Here is a 23,694-nt window from a genome sequence, read left to right on the forward strand (position 1 = left end):
GCTTTATCAAAACTCGAACGAATAATCGTTCACACCATCTTCGAAATCAGATAATAATGCATTGAACCAGATTAAGAGTGAATCCTCTGATAGAGTTGAGCGTCTCAATAAACTACACGAAAAATAATGGAGATTGGGAAGTAGCGGCCGCAATCTCGCTCGCTACTTCGCCACACAGGTCTCCCTCAAAGAAAAGGCCACCAGGCAACAAAACCCAAAGAAAACCGGAACTAAATTCCGAAACAATACGCTCAATTCTACCAAAGAACCCGGGGAGAAAGAGTAGTGGGCTCACCTAGGAGATCACTCGTCGCACCCGAAGAAAAGACAAAAGAGACCTAGATGACTGCAGACTCGGATTTCTGACTCGCCGGTGAGGTGATCGGAACAAGACTAATTGTGCGAACGAGTGGTCCTCAATATTCGGCGCCATCCCCACCACTAGGCCCGCGAATCGCAGCGCTCACACGCTAGGCGCGAGCCAGAGCATAGGCTCGTAGTTCACGCTGTCGCGGGAATTCAAATTAAGAAGCGCCACGTCGGTAATTTGCCTCCCTGTTGCTCTCACCTCTCCCGTCCGTTTGAAACATTCCTCCCGACTTAATTGCCGTGATTCGAGTGCCTTTCCTCTTGGGGATCCGGCAGGCAGCTCTGAAGGACCGAGGGGAGGCCTCCCTCATGACTTCGGACGTCTAGAAGTCATGGTGGGCCCACGACAAAAACCACCAGGCAAAACAGCACCTTGGCTCCAGAAAACTCCCCCGAATCCCACCTGACGAGGCGCCGTATCGCACGGACCGTGGTACCCGAATTTACGGCGTAGCGGACGGTGTAACTCTCGGTTACTGCAGCGGGAGAGGCACGGGCGGCGTTCAACGAATGGCCTATGTCAGCGTGTCCTCTCAGCCGTCCACTGGTCGAGAATGATGCTTGTAACTCGAAGACGGTGTGGGAGGGTGTTTCTCGCGAACGAGGTCGGGTCGAACAACAGCAAAGCATCACCACAATAAAAGACGGTTCGCAAACCCAGTCGCGGGGGCGATACCAAATATCCCAAAACGACAATGAAATTTTCCTTTAAATAAACGTCAGATTAAATCCAAAAATAGACAACGAAATTCTCTCTCTTCCTGCCACGTAGGTAACAGGTAGCTAAAATTAACTAAAATCTCTCAAATCGGTAATGTAGGCGGTTTTTCGAAGTTAATACAATAATTACGCAATAATGAGTCCGGCTCCGACCAACACCCGGCGAGTCGAAAAGTCGTGGAAAATGGGCCGTAAACCCGGTCCACTGGTCGACACAATTCGTACGAGTGGCGGGGCAAAATGTCACGTCACACTATATATATATATATATTCATAAAACATCGATTCACTTTCGAAATGTATATATATATATATATATATATATTAAATACCAGCAAAAAGTAATCGTTTGTAAACTCCTTCGATCTGTAACTAAAAAAAAAAAAAAAACCATCTCACCACCAAGAAGTTCAGCCAAGAAGAAAAATTTATCTGTCTTTCGTCGTCGAGATTTACCTCCACTGTCGGAGTGTGAAATCACATCAAGTAGAACGAGAACCTTGCAGTTCGTCAACAACACAGAAAAATTTCATCCTCATCGGCCATCGCGGACCTGAACTTCTTCAATGACGGAGCGAGGAGTGAATATTGATAAGTGACATTATAATATACTTTCGAATTTAACTAATCTGTGCATATCGCTCAATGGAGAGTGAGAGTTTTGATAATCAAATGTATTTGGTATAAGAATGAGAGGAGATGAATATTGTAAGATGCACCAATGTCGAAAATCCTTCATAACTGTAAATGAAAAGTGATGTATCCCTTTGTTTTTCTTCTGTTTGTATTCGGAGCTTCATTTGCTATTGATTAATTGATCATCATAACTAACACCCTGTATGATAAACAAATGTATAACTATTTATTTTTTGTGTGATTCATTCTGAATAGTTTGCTCATCGAAAATGAAATTTTGAGAATAACTACCAATTCTGCAAATATATCCATTTATCAAGAGACTCGGTAGAGTCTCGGGACAAGTACATTGACAGCCCTGTCGTCTGCTGGCCCGAGCTCGCCGAGACTATCTTTTCTCTGAATAAAACGATTCGCGGTGGTGGGGGTAAAATTGGCATGTCATTTTGTTCAATTACGAAACTCCTGAGTCATCTGAGGCTTTGAAAATTGAACTGGAGATTAATTAATAAATTCTGTTTCGATTCCACCCACAATCAGCATGATCGGTGGCGTAATTGCTGAGAAAAAACTTTGCACAGGCTCAAGATTATGCAAAAGTTACCAACACATTCTAGAATTTATGCGTCTATATTTACAACACAATCAAAGGCACTTTGATGCTCTCGAGTTTCTGATTGGTTGGATCTGACGACATCCATTTTTAAACGTTGTCATTGGTTGTTGAAATTAGTTGTTGATGATTGGAAATCTGACGTCAACTTCAGAACGTAGCACACGGCGCAGCACAGCTGGTAACAGCAGTCATAAATTCGATCGATATACATATAATAATGTACAAACCATGTGTCAGTTTTTGATCGTATGAACAGAGATTCGACATTACGAAGTACGTGCGGGATCAATAAAAAAATAATTTTCGTCACCTAAAGAAGTGCATATTACTATTTATTTTGTTATTTGTGATATATTAAACCGGTATCAAAGCGGCCACGTAAATATAGTCTGTGATGTGTGTGTGAAAAAGAATATAAAAAATGCGCGATGCATATGTCAACGAAACTTTTCAAGATTTCATCATTTCGTTCGATTGGAAATAAGTGTTAACTGAAATAATCCTTCAATTAAACCAGAATACGAGAAATATTGTCCAGTGCGAATATATTGTCAGTGGCGTGATTATATATCATGTGTACATAGGTTATATATACGAATAAATAGAACAAAAATACACGCAACTGTTAGAATGATATTAGAAACTTTAATTGAATAAATGTTTTCTAATTTATTTCTTGTGTCGTCATTATTTTTAAACATCCCCATATTTTGCTTGATATTCAGTTTGGCTCTGCCCTCTCTGATCTTTGTTTCCACCCCATCAGTTTGCAGCGGATCGATTCATATTATTAATTCATTCCCTAATATGTGTCCTATGATTTTCTACTCCTTCATGATGATTGTGGTAACATGATTCGAGAGGTTTCTAACCATGATCTTGAATTACACATTTTGTAAATCAGATTTTCAAAAAAACATCTGGTCTTGGTATAGTTTGTAGTTATTCTTTTCCCATTAGGTCTGACGAGTGATAAATTTGGAAACTTTTCCAGAAAGCCTATGGATGCTTTTTTTGCTGATGATATGAAAAGTCGTATCTTAGGAATGCGGTATGCAAACACAAATTTTGATAACAAAACTTATAGAATGACATGTATGTTGAGTATTTCCACTTTGCAAACTACAAATATGGAATTATAAAAAAAATTCATTCCGATAAGTCTACTGTTGCTCAGTTTTGGATGCGATCAAATATGATGCCTACCAACATCCCCAGAAACTTACAGAATTGCTGAATGGCATGTGCGCTATGTCATTTTAATGTAACATCATGACTTTTGACAACTTTTCATTATAATGCTGTAGATTCGGATCATTAAAATACTGCAAAAATCTGCAAACTATACAATTTAAATACTGTGTCATTCATTTTACATTTTGACTCTAACTGTAACATCTATATGAAGTAAAAAATTGATTATAAAAGTCTTCAGTTGCTCATTTATGGATAGATTTGAAATTGCTGTCTTCGAAGCTCATTGCGCAGATACATTGAACCGCAGCAGATACCTGCGAACTCTGAAATTTCTGTGGATAAATATATATGCGACGGATCACCCCTTATCTTTGATTATGGTAATATGTAAGGTAAATGCAAGTTTTTAAGTGTTCCTTTTCAAATAGTATTGAAGTTTGTATGACTGATATACAGCGAATACTTCCAAACTTTGATATTTCTGTGTTGCAGCATGTGTGCCAATCATTCAAATCATTTACTCCAACCGTATCATGTAATCTAGAAAATTCATCACAAAAGTCTTCCGCTTTTCTAAATACTTCAATTTTCCTTTTTCTACTCCATTGTGAGTTTTCGAATTTCTAAATTCATTTCTGAATTGTCCTGAAATGGTTTTCCTCCAAAACCAATGCAGGTACCTTAAACGTCTTTGAATTCTGTTGCTCTGTTGAATTAAGTTCGCTTAGTTTTTTTTGCTGCTTTGAGTTCTGGCATAATAAATGTTAGAAGTTTTCGGGTACTTTTTTTCAGCAACTATCAAACTGTGGATAATGGGACCTCAGCGGCCACTTGCGAAATTTGGAAATATATTTCATTGAGGGCACGTTTTGGATGAAATGAAATCTCTAGATTCAGAATGCAAAAGCGACATTTAAAGTGGGCAAATCCGTTGGATTTTTCGTGTTATGAATTTGATCTATCTTTCATTTGAATTTTGAAGAAAAGGGATAAATAAAATCTTTTCTATTAAGGAAATCTTTACATCAGTTCTTTCTTGGTATGAAGACTTGGAAAAAATCGCCAAAGGCCAAGGACAGACAGGTGATGAAATATTTTCAGTACAATTTTGACGAAAAATAGATCTGTTGTCGCGGAAACCAACGTTATAAGCCGAAAATCATATTACAGCCCACGAGACGCATTTCTTCAGTCTCTTGGGTTCCTATTATACAAAACATATTAGAAGATAAGGGGGAAAATCACCAACGTGGAAAAACAAACCAGTGCCGAAATATTTCCAGTACAATTTTGACGAAAAATAGGTCCTTTTTCGTGGAAACCAACGTTATAAGCTGAAAATCATATCTCGGCCCCCAACCCGCTTTCTACCATTCTCTTGGGTTCCCAATAAGCATAGCATATTAGAGTAGAAGAAAAAAAATAGCCAAAGTCCAAAGACAGACCTGTGACGAAATATTTCCAGTACAATTTTGACGAAAAATAGATCTTATTTCGTGGAAACCAACGTTATAAACCGAAAATCATATTATGGCCCACAACACGTATTTCTTCATGCTCTTGGATTCCCAATAGACAAAACATTTTAGAAGACAAGGAGAAAAATCACCAAAGTCCAAGACCAAACCAGTGCCGAAATATTTTCAGTACAATTTTGAAGAAAAATCGGTCTTTTACGTGGAAACCAACATTATAAACAGAAATTCATTTCTCGGGCCTCATCCCGGATTCCTCTATGCTGTTGAGTTCCTAATAGGCATAACATATTAGAGTATGAGGAAAAAAATCGCCAAAGTTCAAGAGCAGACTTGTGACGAAATATTTTCACTACAATTTTTACGAAAAATTGGTTTTTTATGGTGGAAACCAACTTTATAAGCCGAACATCATACACAGGGAAAATAAGATTGGGAAAAGTACATTGATGGTCCTTTATTTGCTGATAATTTCAAGAAAAAGATTATCCCATAAAAAATGTTCGTATGAGAATGGAATCTATAAAAATGTACTAAGCAATTAATTCATTGAAATTTATACTAAAATCCTATAACCGTCATAACATAAATGAGGAACTTTTGAGAAAAAAGGCTTGATATCAAACCATAAACTTCCCCTAGGGAAAAAAAGGTTGGGACAAGTACATTGATGGTCTCTTGTTTCTGGATGACATAGAAAAAAGATTCAGAACCAGGAAAAAAATTCTATAGAAATAATAAACGAAAAATTGAAAACTTCAAAAAAATTCAACAAAAATAAAAAACAATCAAAAAAATTCTGTAAAGAAAAATAAAAAATTTTCAAAAAAATTCATAAATATTGGACAAATTGAAAAATAAACTATCCAAGTTACATGCAGTATAACAATGTATGATATCAATTGGAGGCCAAGTTTTTATTGATAATTTGAAATATTTATCGAACAAATCGCAAACTTTAATTGAAATTCATGATAATTATTTTCAAGAAAAAAGTTAATGAAAAAAAAGTCATAACGGAAGTTACGTGCAGTACTAAAATGAATTATATCAATTCGAGGTCAAGTATTTATCAGTTATTCGAAATATAATCTCCGGCGACAAATGAGCGTTGAGAATCCTTGTCGGGCTCACAACGTTTTATCAAAATTACTAAAAAATTAATGGAAATAAAATCATTAAAAATTCACATGAAAGTCATTCGTTACTTCAACAAGATACACACTGTAAAGAATCGATTCCCCTCCGACTTTCAGGATCCCCTGGTATTATTCACAACATTCAACTTCGATTGGATCGGTACAAATTATGTTCAAATACGTCTTAAACGTACTTGTCCGGCCCATCACTTTTTATTCAAATTGCTCATTCGAAAACAAATTAGGGCTGTTCTATAATGACAAATATAATAAAATGGATAGAAATAAAAATAATATCTCCAAGTAATTTGAACTTGATTGTTCGCAAGTTCGTATAGCAATATCCACTTCTGATTTTCTTCAGTGAACACATACCATTCGGTAAGAACCAATGAAAATGAGAAATAATCCGGCGCATAACTAGAAATTTTCGAACCTACTCAGCCATGCAATGTTTTTTTTTCTATAGTCACGTACACATTTTGATAAATATCACTAGTCGAGTACGACACGTGGATTCCTGGAATTTGAAGAAAAATGATTTTGTTGTGAATTATGACTCCATATAATATAAATAGATTAATCAACTTCATCTTTCATTTTCGTTTCATTTTGACAAGAGCGATTCGAAGGAAAATTATTTTCTCGGGAATTACTGTTCCTTAACCCTCTCGGACCGTATGTTGCTTCTACGCAACACGCGCTTCCAGGCCCAATAAAACTGCATCGGTCAGTAAGGTCGGGGTTCTAACTGCCTATTCCCATGAAGCAAGGTTAGATTGCACCTTAGATACTCCTAAACCAAGAGATAAATTGCTTTAACTCATCGAAATATCAATATTAAGTCGGAGTTTCATGTTGAGCTGGCGTTGTGTGAAATGGTGCTTTAGTTATCGCAAAAGAAAAGTGGGTATACATTTTTTTTTCGTACTCCAAACGTTATTTCCTTTCAAAGGGAAGCTAATATGATGTATTTAAGGTATTCGGTGCTAGATTCATTCGTAAATTTTCCTGATTTTGCTCCCCAAGAACCTGGTGCTGCGCGCAGCGAACATTCAAAAATTCATATTTCCCAACAAAAAAACTGAAATGTCACAATGGATTCGGAAACTAGAAAGTATTTTGAGATAAAATTATGAAGGGAAACATTTTCCGTCAACGCGAAATAAGTCTCGGTCTGAGAGGGTTAATATTAACACATGCATTAACTTCGTTTTTGATTTGTTTTCGAATGAGCAATTTGAATAAAAAGTGATGGGCCGGACAAGTACGTTTAAGACGTATTTGAACATAATTTGTACCGATCCAATCGAAGTTGAATGTTGTGAATAATACCAGGGGATCCTGAAAGTCGGAGGGGAATCGATTCTTTACAGTGTGTATCTTGTTGAAGTAACGAATGACTTTCATGTGAATTTTTAATGCTTTTATTTCCATTAATTTTTTAGTAATTTTGATAAAACGTTGTGAGCCCGACAAGGATTCTCAACGCTCATTTGTCGCCGGAGATTATATTTGGAATAACTGATAAATACTTGACCTCGAATTGATATAATTCATTTTAGTACTGCACGTAACTTCCGTTATGACTTTTTTTTCATTAACTTTTTTCTTGAAAATAATTATCATGAATTTCAATTAAAGTTTGCGATTTGTTCGATAAATATTTCAAATTATCAATAAAAACTTGGCCTCCAATTGATATCATACATTTTTATACTGCATGTAACTTGGATAGTTTATTTTTCAATTTGTCCAATATTTATGAATTTTTTTGAAAATTTTTTATTTTTCTTTACAGAATTTTTTCGATTGTTTTTTATTTTTGTTTATATATATCGGTATACATGGCAATAGATGAAGGCTCATTTTATCTCCTGAACTAAATCAATACATTGAAGCGAAACACACTCTTAAACAACACTTATTTCGACGACATGGCACGCACGAGTGTTTACACCGGCATCCATGTTGAAAAACTGTCACTTCGCGAAGCGGCGCTCGGGAAGCGAGGCGCTCAGCGCTGCCAACTCAATTTCATTTTCACCAAAATTCCCGAGACTCGCAAAATTCTTGATTTTATTCAATTTCAATTAAACAAACTTTTTCTTATTGAAAATAATGATGCGGATCGTTAAAGAAACGTATTGTGGGCAATTTAGTGAAAATTTCAGATTAAAATTATTTAATTTTTTAAGAAAACTTTTCTTTGAAAGATCGAGCGTGCACAATGCGCATGCGCGATGACCTACTTTCACAGGCACGTGCAATAGACGTAATCACGAACAAATAAATTAATCGAAACGAAATAAAAGATTCTTGGGGATAAAATCAATTAAGAATAAAACAAAATAATTAAGAAAGACGCGAAATGTGCGTAGAAGCAATAAAAATTGGTTTTATTAAATTATATTAAATTTTTGCACATGCACAGTGTGACTACAGCTCGACTCGGCCAATTAGGACCCACGCGGGGGAGTTAGCGCACCAATCAGAGAATTTAGAGTGGGAGTCCCGGTTCGAGATTAAGTCGCGCAGCGAATTGGAGTAAGGGACAAAGTCCAAGCGCGTTATTATTATTATTTCCTTTGATCGGGAGAGTATAAAAACCCGAGCGCAGAAGCTCCGGTAGCTAGTCTCATCTCGAATCTCGCCATGCTAGGAGCCAGTCATGTCTCGAATCCCTGAGAGCTCGACTCGCATGTCATAACCAAAAGCCAGTCTTGCCTCCGGATCTCGCCGCGTGAACTCGCCCAAATTTAAAGAATAAAGAAACATAAAATTTTCGCTTATTTTCAAAATCGCTCACAAAAACAAAGAGCCAAATAACATCGCTGATATCCCACTCAAAATTCAAATAGAATAACATCTTTCCTCTCTCACGCTAAGAGGGCCGGGTTCATTCGATTTCGTTTGAACTCAAGATTCTTAGGTGAGAGTTTCCGATCTATCCAGGAGGGCCGGGACAGTTCGATTCCGTTCTGTCTCAAGATTCCTGGTAGATTTCCAATCCTTTTTCTATCCAAGAGGGCCGTGGCCGTTCGATTTCGTTCGGTCACAAGATTCTTGGGTAGGACTCCTACCTTTCCACGCCAGAGGGGCCGGGACAGTTCGGCTTCGTTTTGTCTCAAGATGTCTGGGTGGATTCTTTTCCAACGAATCATTGTTTTCTGAGTGGCAGTTCAATTAATTAAATTCATTAAAAATTATTAAAACCGACCAAGTTTCTTTATTCTCATAACGAGACAATTGCGAGTCATTTATTATTTTGAGCCAATTAAATTATTCCAAAAAGCGAAATATCTCACTAAAAAAAAAAATCATAATTTGAATTATATCGAGTCAAAAGAGTGAGATCAACCACAAAAATCCACTTGAACAATCAATTTGTATTGTATAGAGTCAAAAAGTGAGTTTCTAAGAATTATAGCTCAATTATCAAATTATCAAATGATCGAATTATCAAACAAAATTAATTAAAAATTTATCAAGACCAGCGTTGACGAGAATTATTGAAAAATTATTATTGCAAGCGAAACTATCATTATTCAAATAAAAGCGAGCTTAAATTCATTGCGAAATTCATCATAATTAATTCTGCGAAAATTATTTTCTTTTTGTGTGGAGAAAAATACCGGAAATAAAATTTTACATGCGATTAAAATAAAGCGGAAAAACTCGATTTCAAATAAAAAGCCTTTATTTTTGTAATTTGGTTTAAAACAATTAAAAATTGAATAAAACATTTGTCATTTCAATCTAATTTCATTTTACTTTTGTTTTTCCTTCATGCCCGCTCTTCTTTATTATAGAATTGCTTGAATCCAGGCGTGACGGTGTGCACAAGGACGAACGTACCGTTACAACATATATACGAAAATTGTTACAATTGGCGCCCGAACAAGGACACGAGAGAGTTATTTCGTGTTCGACGATAATAATAATCGGTATCAAAACAAGATAATATAATTTTCATGATTACCAGAGCTCAATTTCAAAAGAAACAACTATCCAAGAAGCATACGAATTCTAATAATTGTACTTCTATCATGCCGTTAAAAAATGTAAACACCGATCCGCTAGCAGGTTCGAGCGATAATTCCATCGACGATGCCGAGAAAAACAGAATAGATCGAGAGCGTTTGGCTCGCCAGCGTACAGAGTGGGAGGCAGTGAGACTGAAGCTTATGGCGGAATTGGAATCAATGCGACGAGAAACACGTCGTCTTGACCAAATGATTAAGAAGCTTCAGGAAGAGAATGAGCAACTTCGGAATAACTCGAGCGTTAGCGATGAAAATGGTGATACACGGACAGGTATGCTAAACGGGCTGGTATGTGGAATTCAATCAATGAATTTGAATATTAAACCTCCTAAATTTGGAAATGACTTCAAATTAAATTCCAATGAGTTCTTGGAAAATGTTGAAAAATACTTTTTGATAAAGAAGGTCCAAGAGGATTGCAAATTGTTAGTGCTAGTGTTACGTCCCAGGAGGGAGGATTAGTTGGGGGGCGCACAGTCGCCGATTTAGAGAAGCAGAGTGTACATTGAGTACATCTGCCAGTGAGTCTTCTTTGGGACTTGTGCGAGCCCCGAGAACATATACTATATTTTCAGGTATACGTGACCTTTTTATTGAGGTTGTACCCGCAAATTGGAAGGATTTTCCAATTGTTGAGCGGTGTCGAAGGCTTCGCGAAATAAGTGTATGCGATGATATTTTGTTCACTACAAAATATATTGATGAATTTATTGATTGACTATTACACTTATTTACACTTTGAAATTGAAATGTTTTACTATGTACTTTTGAGTTAGCGATTATGACAGAGTTCTCCTAAGTGATTTGGATTAGAGAGGGAGAGTTCTCCGATCTTAATTGTTTCGAGGTTCGCTGCTAACTGACTAACAACTAAGATTCTTAGCATAGTTAGAGTTCGAGAGAAGGATGTGTTTTTTGGGGGTAGGATGCTGTAGAGGGGGTTTGTTCTCTGTGGTTTTTTAGTTTGGATTGGGTAAAAAGTATCGTCTGATTTGATGATTGGATTTGAATATGGGGGAGACTTTTCCGGAGATACGATTGGAGGAAAAGTCGCGCGAGGTTTTCTCGGAATTAGGGAAAGTGTGTTAAGCGGAGTTCTGAGATGTGCACGTGTTGCACTTGAGATAAGAGCATCTGTTTTCGGGACTCGTGGGAAACGCGAGTTTCGGAACGCGTCTCTGGAATCTCGTGTGGATTTAGGAAATGTTGCATTGATAATAAATTCAAGGATAGGAAATCGGTCTTGGACTGTTTATTTCTGGTTTTCCGTGCTCGTCTTGTAGGATTATTTGTGGCGCCGGAACGTCGGGGAGAGTCTAGGGCGCGCGTTGTGAGTGTTTAAAGAATGGACAGTTGAGGAAAAAAAATATGTGCGAGCGCCGAGTGTCTCGCAGGATGTATTTGTTATGGATGGTCTGGATACGCTCTGTGTTTAAATATATTCCTAGATAAGAACTATGTATCGACAAATGATGATAAAGGTTAGAAATATACTCGTGATAGCGTTTGAGTTGAAGAGAAAAAGTGAGGGGCGTTTAGCGTAATGCTAGGACGTAACACTAGAAACACTTTTAGAAGGTCGCGCTCGCGATTGGTATAGAGCACAACATGCCGAAAATTTAACTTTCGAAACATTCAAAACGATATTTATACAAGAGTTCTACTCAGTACCCACACAGGTGCGATTGAAATCTCAGTGGTCCTCTCGTCGGTATAACCCAGCTGATGGAACAATGCAAACTTATTTCCATCAGCAAGCGAGTGCAGCGCAGTACTTTACTCCAAAAATAGATCAGTACGAAATAAATTATAGCGTTGTACAACAATTACCGATTCGGGCTCGGGATGCTCTTGTTACGATTGACTACGGTGATACGAACATGGTCGCACGAGCTCTTGCTCAGCTCGATATGTCGTATGAAGAAAACAAACCCCACGATCCTCGTCGGAACTTCGTTAACAATCCTTCTAAGCAAGCAGGCTCGTCCAATCCAAGCCCAAATCAAAGCAGTTACTCAAATAACGCAAATAGTTATAATCATCAAAATGCGTCATACCGAACTCGGGGTTTAGATATACAGGCGCAACCTTGGTATCCAATTCCGGACCTATCGGTTCCACCACCATCATTTGTTAGCCATAATCAAGCAATTTCGTCATTACCGGCAAATCAAATACCGGAGGAACAAGATTTAAACTGAAGGGTGATACAGTGAAGCGAGGTCCACACGCACGTGTGTCACACCCCTTATGATCTGTTTGAAGACCTTATACACACTACCAATAATGATTTAAATGGGGTAAAAGAAAAGGGATATACCGACGTATCAGTGTGCCCGCATATTGTCGTTTTTCAAGTCGGTTTTCCCACCCGGGCCTTGATGGATACCGGTAGTCGGATTACTTGCATTTCAGAAAATTTTTATGAATATCTAAAGAATCTTGTGACGCTTGTTGAATTACCTGTCTCAAATATGGTAGTGTTGAGCGCTATTGGTAAAAAACCAACCCCCGTTAAAAAACAGATTCGTTTAGAAATAACAGTCGGACCGATAATAATAAATACTGTGTTTCTGGTCATACCACATTTGTCGAATATGATGATAATAGGTAGTGATTGGATGCTTCGTACGGGAACAATAATAAATTTCGAGCGTAAGACAATAATGCTAAAAGAAGAATTAATTCCCAACGAACTAGTGTCCTTCGGACAAATCCCCACGGAACACGTAAATATATCCGCGGAGAGAGATATAACTTATATACAAATCATCCAACGTGAAGGGGGATCACCTATTAATAAAATTCAAAAGAATACTGAAATAAACACAGTAAACGTATATACAACAGAGTCATCGGGAATTAGTATAATGGGGGATAATAAAAAGAGATCCGATGTATCAGATGAAAATTCCATGAATAATAGTCAAAGCAATATCGAAAAAAATAAATCTAGAATGTTTGAGAGGTTGGAAGCTATGGTTCAAACGTTTAACGGGTCTTGCAACACGGATTCTGGGACTTCATTAAACGATCTCATGTATACGGGCGCCAAATTACAAAAGGACATTTCGGACGTTCTCCTCTGGGTACAGCGTCATCGATTCATTTTCGCGACTGACATAGTCAAAATGTTTCGACAAATTCGGGTTCATCGGGATGATTGGGAATTACAACGAATTCTTTGGGTGGATGGAAACGGGAACACGGCTCACTACCACTTGACCACAGTCACATACGGAACGCGGTCAGCTCCATTTCTCGCGGTACGGGTGCTACTTCAACTGGTAGCAGACGAAGGTGCTAAATATCCCGCCGCAGTCGCTCCTCTTACAAAGGGGCGATACGTGGACGATATTAACGGGGGGGGGCTGACCAAATTTCGGAACTTCTCACCCAGGCGCGACATCTCATCGGGATTTGCACGGCGAGCGGCTTCCCGCTGGGAAAGTGGCAGAGCAACAGTCCGGCCTTACTCACGAATCTCGGGGTAGAGTCGAGTTCTGAGGCTTCTCGCTCAATCGACGAGTGTGAAATCAAAGTTCTCGGGCTCGCATGGTTTCCGGGGCCAGACGTCTTTAAGTTCACCTCACTTCCGTACACAGACGGGCAACACATAACAAAACGGGTCATTCTTTTGGAGATTGCTCAGATCTACGATCCTCTCGGGTTTCTCTCACCGGCGGTCATTCGGGCAAAAATTCTGCTGCAATGGCTGTGGCTAGAAAAACTCTCGTGGGACGACCCCGTGTCCTCGGAGATCGCGAAATCGTGGATCACGTTTCACCAAGATCTGTCTCATCTCGGGAACACCGCGGTTCCGCGGTGGCTCAATCTGACCTCGGGGTCAACGGTCGAAATTCACGGGTTCTTTGACGCTTCTCAACTCGCACTGGGAGTGGTCGTGTACGTTCGGGTTACGGGTCCGGGAACGAGCCCTAGAACCGCGCTGGTTTGCTCAAAAACAAAAGTCGCGCCGATCAAACGGCTCACCATTCCGCGGTTAGAGCTCGCCGCCGCGTTATTGGTCGCCAAACTCACGAACTACGTTCGGGATACGTTGGAACTTCGGGATTCTCGAGTGTATTTATGGACGGACTCCATGGTCACTCTCACCTGGGTCACCAGTCATCCTTCGCGGTGGAAGGACTTCGTATGAAATCGCGTATCAGTAATTCAAGAGCTCATTCCTTAGGGTCAATGGAGATTCATTCCGGGGCGAGACAATCCAGCGGATTGTGCTTCACGCGGGCTAACCATTTCACAGCTCGAACAATTTTCATTATGGTGGGACGGGCCACACTGGTTAGTAAAATCATCCTCACATTGGCCAACTCATTTCATCGGGACGGCAGATTCAGCGGCGCTCGAAGAGCGGCCAGGTCTTACTCTCACGATCTCAACACAACCCTCACCAGTCTTTGATCTCATTTACCGGTATTCCTCTCTCACACGGCTGTTGAGAATCACTTCTCTACTTTTCAAGGCGCTTACAAACCTGAAAGGTGCGGGTCAGGATGCATCAGGCTCACTCCTCACACTGGGCGACCTGGAACACTCACTACAATATTGGGTCAAGGCAATTCAAGGGGCCTACTTTGCGACGGAGTTCAAGATTCTCTCGGCGGGTCAAACGCTTCCGAAGTCGCATCCATTCACGCGACTCACGGCGTTTATTGATTTTCACGGGACCATACGGGTGGGGGGACGGTTGAAGCTCTCAGCCTTACAACCTGAGAGCAAACATTCAGCCATCCTCCCGCGGGACTGATCACTCACGCATCTACTCATTTCGGACGCTCATACGCGTACGCTACACGGGGAAACTCAGGCAACTTTGGCGTTTCTGCGCCAGCGGTACTGGATAATCGGAGGTCGGGCCCCGGCTCGTTCCTGAATACTTCGGTGCGTGCATTGCGCGCGCTTTCGGGTACATCGGGCACAGCAACTCATGGGCCAGTTGCCTTCAACACGGGTCACTCCAGCACGGGCTTTCTTATTCACTGGCGTCGATTACGCCGGGCCAGTCTCTTTCAAAAGCTGGCGGGGACGCGGGCACAAAACATACAAAGGCTGGCTGTGCATTTTCGTTTGCTTCACCACTTCGGCGATGCATCTCGAGTTCGTAACTGACGCCACCACTGATACATTCATCGCTACATTCCGCCGTTTCACCGGGAGACGGGGTCACGTACATACGCTATACAGCGGCTGCGGGAAAAATTTTCAAGGTGCGGATGCCCAAATAAATAAATCGACGTACGGGAGAAAGAATAGTTTTGTGGCATCGTGTTATAAAGAAAAATCCGTCACAAATTTGGCACCTCACATGGGCGGGAAATGAGAGGCGGCAGTGAAATCCGTCAAATTTCACCTGCAACGGACGATTCGGGAGACCAGCCTCACGTATGAAGAACTCACAACTCTTCTTACGCAGATTGAGGAGGCGCTCAACTCACGTCCGTTGGAACCACTCTCGGAGGATCCAGACGATCTCTCCGTACTCACCCCCGGGCACTTTCTCATCGGCGAAGCTCTTACGGCCATTCCAGAGCCATCACTTCGGGATGTGAACGTCACTCGGTTGTCGCGGTGGCAACTCATTCAAGAACAGGTATGTTATTTCTGGCATCATTGGTCATCGGGCTGTTTCCAGCAGCAGCAATCCATCTCCAAATGGCATCACCCATCTCATCAAATTCGGGTCGGCAGGATGGTTCTGCTGACTGACGGGAATCTACCTCCCCTCAAATGGCCACGGGCACGAGTCGTTGAGGTTTATCCGGGACGGGACGGGCTCATTCGGGTCGTCACCATGAAGACGGCGACCACGACACTCAAGAGGCCGATCGCCAAACTAGCGGTCCTGCCAATTCATCCGGGAGATTAATCGACAGCACGGCTGCCGATGACAGGCGGAATGATCAGGAATTAGCGAGGCTTCGGTGCCGGCGAGCGCTCTCGGGATCGAGTGCTCGCCCCACCGCGGGCGTCGCTAGCTCGCGGGCTCGGGAATTCGGGAAACGTGAGACAATGGGCTTTTCGTGCTCTAGTTCTCACGCTCTCGCGGGGGGTTAGCACGTACTAGATACGCAATTTGGGCGCGATCGACGAATTCGGGCGCGCAATTCGGGCGCGTCTTCATCGATCTCCATATTGATTGATAGTCTTCGATCCGGTCGTACAGCGTGCTGACGTGCTCCGTGTTCTTCACTCTTTCTTTTGGCAACATTTCACATTTCGGGTGCCATTCTAAAAATATTGTGCTCAACGCATTCGGAACATTATCTGCTACAATTTGATACGTTTTCCGGGACCTATAAACGCGGGATTATTCCTATATTTCGGGATTATCGTTCGGGCAAGCGCGAGCACGCGTCGGCTATCCTTTCGGCCTCGTCGAACGTGTGTTCGACGACGACAACCGGGTCACTTCTCACGTGTTCCTTCTCACCGGGCTAATCGTTCGGGCCTATCATTCATTGTCGGGACATTCCTTCATGGTTATTTTACCATCGATATCAAATAAAGCACCATCTTGTTACACTTTTTACGCCGACCTGCATTGCGTCATTTATTTCCTCACCAACACCAGATCTTCACGCAACAAATATCAATCGTAATTAAGTTTTATTCATATTGATTTATAATCATTATAAGGTTATATATTTTCCTTTATTTTAAATAAATTTGAATTCATATCCCTCATTTTTGTGATGTTTAAAGTTTGAAGGGAGAAGTGAAAACCACTTCTCTACGAATTTCCCCGTTTCGCCTGGAATAAAGAAACAGTAACAAAATTTACATATATTATCTGACGGGATAGTTCTTAATTTTCATTTCCAAAAAATTAAGTATATTTTTCAACAGTTACTTCTGCTTCGCGGCGAAGTTGCCTAAGCTTGTTACATTTTACATTGATGGCTCTACCGAAATCGCCTTCTCGGAATTCTTTTCCAAATCGTTGCTTCACTGTTTCTGGAAACGGAAATATTTTATCATAAGTTATTTTCCCTGGGAAAAAAACTACATATATTTGTGGGGGGATGCGATTTTTTTCACCTCTGATTGCCTCAACTTTCGTTTTGTCGGGAGCTTTGTGCCTGATGTTGGGCTCTTTGGCATTTTTAGGTGTTCCGCTTTTATAATTACTGACGAGCAGTATTTCCTCCGAGCACACTGCTCGTAACAACATTGTTGCCATCGCTGTAGGCGTTAGTGCTGATTCTGCCCTTGAAAATTCGCTATAAGGAATCATAACCATGTAGCCTGGGCGACCTAATTCTTTCTATGATAAAAAATAACATGTGTATTGAAAAATAGTTGGTGAAAAACGTGAACAGAATTTGAGAATGTTTTACCATGTCTCCATTCGAGTTTGTTTTTTCAGTATCTGATCTCGATTGTGGTCTTTGTGATGTCGACAATAAAAGCTCACGTAATTCTGTGAAGGCTAGGATACAAAAAAGTTCAAAAAATTTTTAATACGAGAAGATTTTAACTGATAAAATGTTTTTTTCCGAGTATATTTATAAATGACTGCTATTGTTCTTAACATGTTGAGATTTCCATTTTCAAATAATACCTTTCTGAAAATCTTTTACTGTCACATAGTTTTCCCGTGAATTTGAAGTGGATGGTTCATCATCATTCATGGATCTGACGTCAACTCGACGCTCACTAGCGATATTTCTTCCCTATAATAATAAAATATAGTAATTTCATGGTTTTAATTCCATTGAAAATATTTTCATATGATTCTCAAAAGATTAATAAAGGCTTCAGCGTATGCTATTAACATTGACTGGTCAATAGTGGCACTTAATTTGAATATTTAACGATTATGAATAAATATAAAAATGATTTTTTCATTCGTTTTATTGTAAGGTCATTTTTGTTTTCATTCGTTATTATTTTTATTTCATAACTGAACGAAAAGGAACTTTAGTTATCAATGGAGACGGTGTCGGATGTTGGTCATGAAAAATCGTTTCATTGCTTTCACTATGTACCGATGCCGTGTCCTCACATTCCTCATCCTTTTGGAGATTTTATAAATTTTGAAATTCATTATGAAAATTGCAAAGTTCCTTGCGGGAAATAACATTTCCATTAATATAACAAATGAGGAATATTTTTGTTTTACCTCTGATGACGTTTCATCCACGATTAAGTGGTGACGTTTCATCCAGTTAGGTTGTCCGACTTTAACAGTTGGATTGTTTTTTCCAATAGCAGCCTTAATCAAAATTTCATTCGTTATAATTCGATCATCAAAAAGCCATGGGTATAGAGCAAGCGTCAGGAGCAATAGTCAACAGTTTTCATACTTGCAGTGATGTGTGGTCTTCTTCGCTAGAAATATTGCATCGCTTTGCATTTTCGTTGAGCTTTTCTTTTTGCAAAGTATGAATACCAGCGTTGTCCTCTCCTTTATCAACCTTTTACATTCTCAAATTAATTTTTATGGTTCTATTTATGCTTAATAAACAAATGTTCACTAAAAGTTTGATGTTAAGTGGTGAATAAAAATTATATCTACACCTGCTGCGCTGTTTGATTTGTTTGGAGAACTCCTGCGGAGACATCAAGCCGCTTCGATCCAGATTTTTTATATTGTCTCTGCGATACCTGATTGTTGGAAGTTTTCTCTCCGCTGTCAGCCTTTTTTTCAATAGAATGTCTTAGTATTGTTACGTCCTGGAGATTCGTTTTGATTTTTGCCTAACAGAATCTATAGAAATATAATAAATAATTAACGTAGTAAATTACGTTAATAGAATAATTATTCGAAGAGACGAACCGCTCGCGGTCCGTCTCACCTAGCGATAAGAAAACGCAAATCAGCAGCGACGAACGCCGTGAGACGGTTTGCCATGAGAAAATGCTGAAGCATCAATCCAAGATCATGGGAACCTCGGCCTAAGCATTTACGACTGACTCGGACAAGATAGCCGGAGTCAGTGAGAAAAATGCAAAAGAGTAGTGAGTCTTCATTCGCGAACGAAACCGATCGGTTCTCCTCCGGCTTTGGTTGCACTGACAAATATTAAAACCCATTCAAAATTGTATCGCATCATCAACTCATTATTTTGAATATAATTTTATTGTTTCAAATACTTAACGCGCGGAGTTCTGTTTTTATTGCACCCGCGCGAATATATCCGCGAACAACGGTTCCACCTGTTATCCTCTACTCATTTTTCTCTAATCGCCGTCGGCTACATACCGGGTGACCCGAGAACAAGGGATCGGACCGTCTTGCGGACGTCGAGCACAATCTACGTAAATCCTAAGTATCAGCGTAAAGGTAAGTGGGTTTTACTCAAAATATAACCAAAAAGGATCCGCTTGTCAAGCGACATCGCTTCAATCCCCGGTCTCTTCCAGCTGACCGAAACTGAAGCATCGTTTACGACCACGGTAATAACAATTTATACCGGGACGTAACAGTATATTGACTCAATAGAATTACAATTTGTTGTTCAGTGATTAAAGCAAAAATTATTTTCACACCTGTTCCGATGATGGAAATGTGTGAACTTCTACGATTGTTTCAAAATGCTTTGATCCAGATCTTTTTGGATGTGTCTGCGTTGTGGTAACAGCGGGACTACCCTCTCCGCTGCTGTGGATCTGTTATATTTTGGGTTTGTTTTTGATTATTTATAATTTTTTAAAAATAGAAAACTGTGTTTATAAAAATAATTAAAAAACAATTATTCATTATTTACCTGCACATTAAGCTTTTTTTCTAGTACCGTAATTGAGCCTGAATTTGAATACGGTCCATCATATTATTATACTTGACGTGACGTGCTTCAACGTTCATATAAAACTCTATACTCACTGGATACGGCAATAATTAGAGCGCTGTAACAAGCCCAACCACCTAGGGGCTTCTTCAATGTGTCGTGCCATTCAACTGTATAAATTTTATTTGGGTCTTCGTTTTCATCCATAAATTTTTCATAATCAAAGTTTTTTATATGATTAGTATCAATTCCGACTGTGTACGTTTTGTCATCAATCCCTCCAACCCACTTAACGAGAGCCCAAGTTATTTTTTTAGGATTCCTATTGCAAATTCAATTCGTTTTAACACTCATCAAGAGACGCGGTAGCGGCTCGACGCCAAGTATTAAAAGGAAAAACTGCAGCGCAAAAAAAAAGCCAGCGCGAGCCCTGCCGCTACTCTTATATACGCGAATATGCCGGTTTTATGACGTCACAGAATTTTCAAATGGCTCTCACAAATAAACCATTTCATAAAAGAACTTGAAAATTTGTGACGATTTTTTTTCGATTTTTCTCTTTCCATTGGTCTTTGTTGCAAGTAAATCCGTCCAGTAGATCCTGAAATATGTAACGTTAGTGATTTAAAATCCATCATTTCGGGATTTTCATTTTCTTAGAGACAGAGGGGCGTAAGTTACGCTTGTTTACGTTTGGACTTACGTCCTTTGCACGATTTCTTACTTTTGTCACACTCTACGTCACGTACTACGCTGAACGCGGCTACCCCCTCTCCTTCTGCGTCGCCGAGCGAGAGAGACAAAGAATGGGCGCACAGCGGGGGCAATACCAGCTCCTGTCCTCCTGTACGGTGCGGAGATCTGGGCAGACTCCCTGCAGACAAAGAAGTACTGCAAGACAATGACGATGGTACAGAGACAGGGCGCGCTGAGAATCGCCTGCTCCTACCGGACAGTCTCTGCACAAGCAGTTCTGGTGGTGGCGGGCGTGATACCCGTGGATCTACTTGCCTTTGAGCGCAAGAGGATCTACGGGAGCAGCGCGGACATAGGACGGAAGAACGCGGCAATCGCCGAGCGCGAAAGGACGATCGACGACTGGCAAGGACGGTGGACAAACGAAGACGCGGTAACTGGACGAAACGACTTATACGGGACCTGAGGCCGTGGCTCGGGAGGAAGTTCGGGGACGTAAATTTTTACGTAACCCAGCTCTTGACGGGACACGGTTACTTCCGACGGTACCTGCACAGGATGAACAGAGTACGGACACCCGACTGTAAGTACTGTGGACACGAACGAGACGACGCGGAACACACGTTTTTCGTGTGCGACCGCTGGACGAGACAGAGACGGGAACTGGAAATGACAGTTGGCAGTATTACCCCGGAGAACATCGTCGGGGTGATGCTGCAGAGACCGGAATGGTGGCGCTTAGTCGCCACCTACACAGAAAACGTACTGAGACGCAAGAACGCGGACGGCTGCTTGACGGACAACTGAGCAGACGGAGTGACGCGACGTAACGATAACGGTGGGACAGAACGAACGAACGAACACAGACAGAACCCCCAGTCAGAAGTAATATCAACATAGTCCCTGGCTGGGGGGAAGGACAACAAGGAGGTGGCGGTTTTAGTGGGTAGGCCTATTTTTTTGGGAGTCCCACATACCCATGTAGTCCGTAAGACTACATGGAATCCGTAAAAAGGATTTCCGCAACTCCTTGGTAAAAAAAAAAAAAAAAAAAAAAAAATACCAGCTCCTGGTTTGCGCATAAAATATGTATATAATTATATAATATATATTTTATTTATTAATATTAATTAATAATAAAATATTATTATAATAAATATTTTAATATAATTAATATATAATATAATATATATATTATATTATACAATATATAATATAAAATGATAATAATATAATAAAATAAAAAAATTGAATAATACGAATAACATCAAATAATAAATAATAAAAATAAAAAAATATAAAATTCTGGTCGACGCCGCTGGATTTTTCGAGGATGTCTAGGGCGATAGCTCATGGGTTTTGGAGGACTAGGTTTAGGTACATTCTATCGCGATTTTCGATTTCTAGGTGGACGACCCCATAGTTTTTTATGTCCAGATATATTCCTCCATGGCTTTCGTCGTCTAGGTATATTTTTTCATGGTTTTCGAGGTCTGGGTCGACGGCTCCTTAGTTTTCGATGTCCAGGTATGTTTCTCCATGGTTTTCATGGTTTCGGATAATTCCTCCATGGATTTCGATGTCTAGGTATATTCCTCCATGGTTTCTGATGTGCGAGTGTATTTCTCCATAGTTTTTCATGTCCACGTGTATTTCTCTATAGTTCTTGATGTCTAGGTATATTCCTCCATGGTTTTCGCGATCGAGGTTGACGGCTCCACAGGTTTCGATGTCCAGGTATGTTTCTCCATGGTTTTCATGGTCTCGGACAATTCCTCTATGGTTTTCGATGTCTAGGTATATTCCTCCATGGTTTCTGATGTGCGAGTGTATTTCTCCATAGTTTTTCATGTCCACGTGTATTTCTCTATAGTTCTTGATGTCTAGGTATATTCCTCCATGGTTTTCGCGATCGAGGTTGACGGCTCCACAGGTTTCGATGTCCAGGTATGTTTCTCCATGGTTTTCATGGTCTCGGATAATTCCTCTATGGTTTTCGATGTCTAGGTATATTCCTCTATGGTTTCTGATGTGCAGGTGTATTTCTCCATAGTTTTTAATGTCCAGGTGTATTTCTCCATAGTTCTTGATGTCTAAGGTATATTTCTCCATCGTTTTCGTGGTCTAAGTATGTCTCTTCATGGTTTTCGCGGTCGAGGTCGACGGTTCCACAGTTTTCGATGTCCAGGTGTGTTTCTCTCGGGTTTTCGTGGTCGAGGATAATTCCTCCATGGGTTTCGATGTCTAGGTATATTCCTCCATGGTTTTCAATGTCTGGCATGTTTTATCATGGTTTTCGCGGTCGAGGTCGACGGCTCCACAGTTTTCGATGTCCAAGTATGCTTCTCCATGGTTTTCGTGGTCTAGGATAATTCCTCCATGGTTTTCGATGTATGGATATGTTTCTCCATGGTTTTCGTGGTCTAGATACATTGCTCCATGGTTTTCGTGGTTCAGGTATATTCCTCCAGAGTTTTCGATGTCTGGATATGTTTCTCCATGGTTTTCGTGGACTAGGTAGATTCCTCCATGGCTTTCGTGGTCTAGGTAGACTCCTCCATGGTTTTCGTGGTCTAGGTATGTCTCGTCATGGCTTTCGCAGTCGAGGTCGACGGCTCCACAGTTTTCAATGACCAAGTATGAAGGACCACGAAAACCATGTTCCTTCATGGTTTTCGTGGTCCAGGTATATTCCTCCATGGTTTTCAATGTCTAGGCATGTTTCATCATGGTTTTCGTGGTTCAGGTATATTCCTCCATGGTTTTCGATGTCTGGGTATGTTTCTCCATGGTTTTCGTGGTCTAAGTGGATGGTTCCACAGTTTTCGATGGCTAGGTCTTAGTTTACATAGTTTTTGTTCTCTAGGTATATTTCTTCATCATTTCCGTGATCTAGGTCGATGACTCCATACTTTTCGATGTCTAGGTATGTGTTGTAACGTAATATTTTCCCCCGATGGGTACGATTACGTCCCTTCTCAGCTCACCCGTCTCGTCCTCTCGCACCACTCTCCGGCCATGAGAGTGAATTGGGCGCCAGGTACG

The 23,694-nt window shown here is 40.4% G+C and overlaps 1 protein-coding gene across 1 annotated transcript; it reads right to left on the reverse strand.

Moving 5' to 3' along the window:
• Positions 1–16,952: 16,952 nt before the first annotated feature.
• Positions 16,953–17,499, reverse strand: LOC122417775 (uncharacterized). The gene is made up of 3 exons (XM_043431572.1): positions 17,261–17,499; positions 17,073–17,176; positions 16,953–16,973 (listed from the first exon to the last, which is right to left on the reverse strand). The coding sequence occupies exons 1-3, from the start codon at positions 17,460–17,462 to the stop codon at positions 16,953–16,955; spliced, it is 327 nt and encodes a 108-aa protein (XP_043287507.1). The 5' UTR covers positions 17,463–17,499.
• Between the last annotated feature and the right edge of the window lie 6,195 nt (positions 17,500–23,694).

This window comes from Venturia canescens, chromosome 11, assembly GCF_019457755.1.
Source record: "Venturia canescens isolate UGA chromosome 11, ASM1945775v1, whole genome shotgun sequence".
Taxonomy (NCBI): domain Eukaryota; kingdom Metazoa; phylum Arthropoda; class Insecta; order Hymenoptera; family Ichneumonidae; genus Venturia; species Venturia canescens.